The sequence below is a fragment of the Condylura cristata genome, unplaced genomic scaffold, assembly GCF_000260355.1.
Source record: "Condylura cristata isolate star-nosed mole 26May11 unplaced genomic scaffold, ConCri1.0 scaffold00002, whole genome shotgun sequence".
In the NCBI taxonomy this organism is placed as follows: domain Eukaryota; kingdom Metazoa; phylum Chordata; class Mammalia; order Eulipotyphla; family Talpidae; genus Condylura; species Condylura cristata.
The window spans coordinates 24,973,386-24,978,190 of NW_004567103.1; the positions used below are offsets into that span (position 1 = coordinate 24,973,386).

The 4,805-nt window shown below is 36.3% G+C and overlaps 1 protein-coding gene across 1 annotated transcript in view; it reads left to right on the forward strand.

Moving 5' to 3' along the window:
• MPP4 (membrane protein, palmitoylated 4 (MAGUK p55 subfamily member 4)) overlaps positions 1–4,805 on the forward strand; it is a 35,318-nt gene that overhangs the window by 16,697 nt on the left and 13,816 nt on the right. The window contains exons 11-13 of the mRNA XM_004674388.1: positions 1,011–1,028; positions 3,087–3,125; positions 3,889–3,909. Coding sequence (XP_004674445.1) covers positions 1,011–1,028; positions 3,087–3,125; positions 3,889–3,909 — 78 coding nt within the window. The remainder of the gene's footprint in view (positions 1–1,010; positions 1,029–3,086; positions 3,126–3,888; positions 3,910–4,805) is intronic.

Consider the following 4,805-nt stretch of genomic DNA (forward strand, 5'->3'; position numbering starts at 1 on the left):
CACTGCAAAGACATTTTTGAAAGAAGGAAAAACTTTTATTACTCCTTCGCAGCAATAGTATTTTCACAGTCCCCTCCAGTACAGGGTGTGTATTTTACACAGGGACAGTGACAGCAACCATGACTCTTTGTAATCATCTGTAAATGTAGCATTTTTTCCAGAAACATTTTCATCCTAAAGTCTTTGTCTGATATTTTTTTTTCTTTTGTATGTTAGAAGTTTGTTTACCAGACAAGATTGAAGTACTTCTTTAAAACCTTTTCTTGTTTCATTTCTCAGTTTCATGGCTATGCTGATAAAGCAGACAATATCTTGTATAACTTAGGTATGATTTAAATTAGGCTGGAAAAGTTCATCTTGAAAATGGATTGAAGTCTTTATCATTATCCTCCCAAATCTCTACACTCAGGAGCCCCACTGACCTAAATCTAGATGATAAGGTTCTTTCTTTTTTTAGCCTTCTTAGCTGCTGTAGAAGTTGCAAAGGTAGTGCTATTTTGTATCTTTATGTTCTGCTAAAATACTAGCCTAGGAAAAATATCTCAGGAGCAGGTTACAGAGTCAAGAGGGACAGGCAGTTTTATTAACCGTGAGTTATTGGAAAATGTGCAGATGATTATTAAGAAGATACTAAATATTCACTTGTCATCCTGTTCTTTCTAACCTTCCCTCCTGATCTATGCTTTCTTTCTTCCTTCCACTTAAGGCATGAGTTCTTAAAATATGCTGAACAATATACATTTACTTGTAAGTGAATAGAAAGCAGCTTTTAGAATTTACTGGAAAGGGAAGGAGCAGAAGCAGGTAGACCCCCATTTCCAACAAGTCTTATATTAGTTTCTATTCACTTACCATTTTGTTATTAAATCTCCACTGAATTTCTAGAGAATAGCCTAGAATATTAATTGTTGTCATTTTGGTGCTTTGCTTTTCTTATTGTAAATTAATCCAAGTAACTATTGCATATCATTCTCTTTGCTTTTCTGCTTCAATCATTTCTCTTACCCCAGTGATTTCTATGGATGAAGGTAAGACATAGCATTTAGGAATCTCCAATTCTCCTTTCTAAAATCCCCTGGAAATTTTTTGCAGTTTTCTAAATTCTCTTTGATTCAGCTATTTATTAAGCTCTTCTTATGTACCTAGTAGTGCTAGTCATTAATACCTTAATTTATAAAAATGCCTCAGTTAAAAGAGTGTACCCTGAGGTGAACAAACACTTCTAACACAAAGAGGAATAAAAGAGGTAACATGTATATGCAGCCCCAGAATCTAACATAGCTCATGCAAAGAGCACAGTCAGAGTTGTGACAGATCAGCTGTTGTTTCAACTGTTTTATACACAAAATCTAAAAACAACCTAGTATGGAAAGTGTTGCTGTTCCTCCTTTAGGGATGAAAAGATTGAAATATAAGAAAGGTAAGAACATGGTCAGATATTGCAGTGTGTCTGATTGAATCTTGTCTGCAGGTTCCTCATCTGGGGGCAATTGGGACCACCACTTACTACCTAGTATTATTATGGCCCTCCTCCAGGCCGAGGTACTCAGATGATTCATGCTGTCACTCACTCACTCACTCACTCACTCACTCATTCACTCACTAACTCACTCACTCACTCACCAAAGCAAGAAAGCAAGATGCTTGTCAGCTTAACCCTCGCCAATTGACATTTTACCCCTGAAACTGGAACTGGGAAAAGGCACATAGACTCTGTGGCATTTGTGGGTGGCAGGTTCACTGACTCAGTCTACTTTCTGCAAGATCAAGATATCTTGGACAATTCTCTCCACCCACCTCTTGCTTCATGAAATATAAATCTCCCTGGTGACTCTCCTGGTACGGTCTTTGCTGGTCTTCTGTGTCTAAGAGATGCTCCAGTTTCATCCCACACCACAGACCCATCTGGGTTTAAGGTGTGTCTGTACTAACTTTCAGATTATTCCCCCAGGAGTGAAGCAAGAAACTGCCTTTTGCTTGGTCCTGACTCTCTCTTTGACTTAAAAAACCTCTACTTATGTCCTAGAAACTAATGAATTACTGTTGGTATAAACTATGAATCTAGGAAATAATCTCTAAGCAAATATAAATTGAATGGTGTGAAATCCTCAACTATGGTACTTAGCTGTGCCCCTATTTGTCTATAAAAGTGTATTGTTTCATAAAATTTTTCATCGTGCATATTTTACTTAAAACATTGCTTAATATTACGGTCTTTAAGGGGGTGGTATTAAGCTTATTAGATTAGTCTATATTTTAACTTATTATACAGACTATAACTTGTAACTTGTATTTTGGAATATGTGTAAGAGTTTTAAAATCAGCACTGGTTACCTGGGAAGTCATGGGCACTGTGCTAGGCACACGATGTATAGCTGAGTGGAAAAAAATTCAGAACACATAATTAATTAAATAAATTATTTTGCATTAAAAGGGAAATTCAATTCAAGTGAAAAAAAAAGTTTATCATGCATCTACTATGTGCAAGAGACGGTGCTAAGTTGTGTGAAGTGTGTAAAAATTGGCAATGGAGTTTCCATCTTAAAGGCATTGTCCAGGAGGGTGGAGAAGGCAAACACCCAGTTGGCTAGCAGAGTAGATGCATAGGAGCAGAGCTCAAAGCGTGAGGAAAAGGCCACATGGCTCACGGCAGAGATGTGCATTTGGCTCAGTGTTGGAGATGAACTTGGAAGCAGAGAGACAAAGGGAGCATAGAAGCAAAAGGCACAGGAGAGCCAGTGGCATCAGCGCCAAAGGGAGCTGAAGATATGCACAGGAGAGACATGGACAGAGTTGGTTTGGGGTCACATTGTAAAGGGTTTTGAATATTAGAATGAATGTTTGTCAAAGTTATATTCTTTTAATCTCCTTTATACACAAGTATATATAATTTGTCCAGCATGCTTTTAATATTTTTAACCATATTTATGTTATACATATACAGCCTTTCGTATCATACTTAAGTGAGCAATATTATCATACTGACATTGTCATAATGTGATCTGAGTTTGACATAAGTTTATGCAGAGAGAATTTTGATTGTGGTAGTGCATGTTCTGTTTGCCCCTTTCTAGGTTCTTTTATAGAAGATGACATAAAGATTGACGAGAAATGTGTGGAAGCAGGTACCATTTTCTCTTGATAGATTTATCACTATAAGAAATATGAAGTACTTCACTTCCTAACCAAGCCTCAGTTACAGTTGATCTACAGCAGAGTCAACCAAAGTCTTTCCTTTGGGAGAAAGGTGTAAGATAACCCTCTTCCTTTCTTCTGTGGTCTGGCGCTTGGCAGATAAGCACAACTGTGCAAATATCTCCGGCCTCTAAAATCACCTTCTAGAAAGAGTTCTAGAGAGGGTATCTTGGCAATAACCTCAGGAACATTCATTCAATAACATTCAGGTGGGACATGTGGAACCAACTGGTACCCAGCCCTATAAAAGCTTGAGCTATTAAATTTAAAAGCAACAAGTACATATTTTGTTATTGTTTTACACTACCTTCTGATAGATCCAAGTATAAATAAACAGTAGTAGGTCCTATCACAACCTCAGTGTGCTTCTTGTTTAGATGTGTCCTCAATAGGCCCAAATTTTGTCAAAGAAAGAGAAATTTATTATCTGCAGGCAATGGACACAAGGAATGTGAATTTTTGCACAGACTGTACCCTGGGTGAGGGGTGAAAGAGGACTTTTAAGGAAAAGGATGGCATTCCTCATCTATGTCAAACAGATGCCGCTGACTCAGCCTTGCTGTAGGAAAACAAATTTAATTCTGTTGTGTGTGCAGAAGCCTAAGCTCTGAGAATTAAGCTGGTAAAATATAGATGACTAGTAATATAATGACACTTTTGTTTTCCTCCTCTCCCCCTCATGGGAAATCATAGATGAAGAAACATTTGAATCTGGTATGTAAAAAATAAATATTTGGTACTGAGTTTGAAATGTGTGTTGCAAATTTTGGTATAATTTAAACATATTTAGAGATAAGAAACAATAATTATTTAAATACATCAACAGTATAATAGTGGAATATTATAAATTTCACCCCACCCAGAGCATTTTGGAACTCTAAGCAGGAGGCATTTTTGATTGTCACATTGACTGGGGCACTGGTTTGATCAGTAGGAATTAGGAATCCTGGACCACCTGAAGTGTATGAGACATCTTTCACAGTGTCTTGAATGTTCTGTGGTGAAAATCTATTATAATGTAAATGGGTAGATCTTTAATACACAATAGGGACATAAAATTTCACAAGATGTAACTTGGAAAGTTCAGAGGCTTTAAAAAAGATTCATTATGAAGAAAAATATTTAAACAGAATAGATGTTGCATTCCATTTATTGAACAATCTACACACTTGGTCTACTACATACTGGTAGTAAGTAAACTGGAAAATGAGGTATTTATATTGAATCAGTTACTTTTTTTAATTTAATGTTATTGATGACATATGTTATCAACTGTCCTTCAAATTAATGACATTGGCAACAAAGTAGATTCCACAGAGTGTTTTTGAAAAGCTGTCTGTCAAATTTTGGGGCATGTTAAGATTACTTGCCCACTTTCAATCTTATGTTTTCTCATCTCCATTTCATTAATTTATCATTTCATTGACACACTATCCCTACTTTAATTTAGGCACTTTTCCTCCTTGTTCTGTTTACAAATTACAAATCAATGCAGTCTGTTTTATCAGGTCACTTTATTCTTCAGTGTACCTGTTACTTTGCTCTCCCACTCTCCTTTACTTCATGTAAAGACTATTTTCTGATCTTACTTCTTTATTAGGTAATTTGTT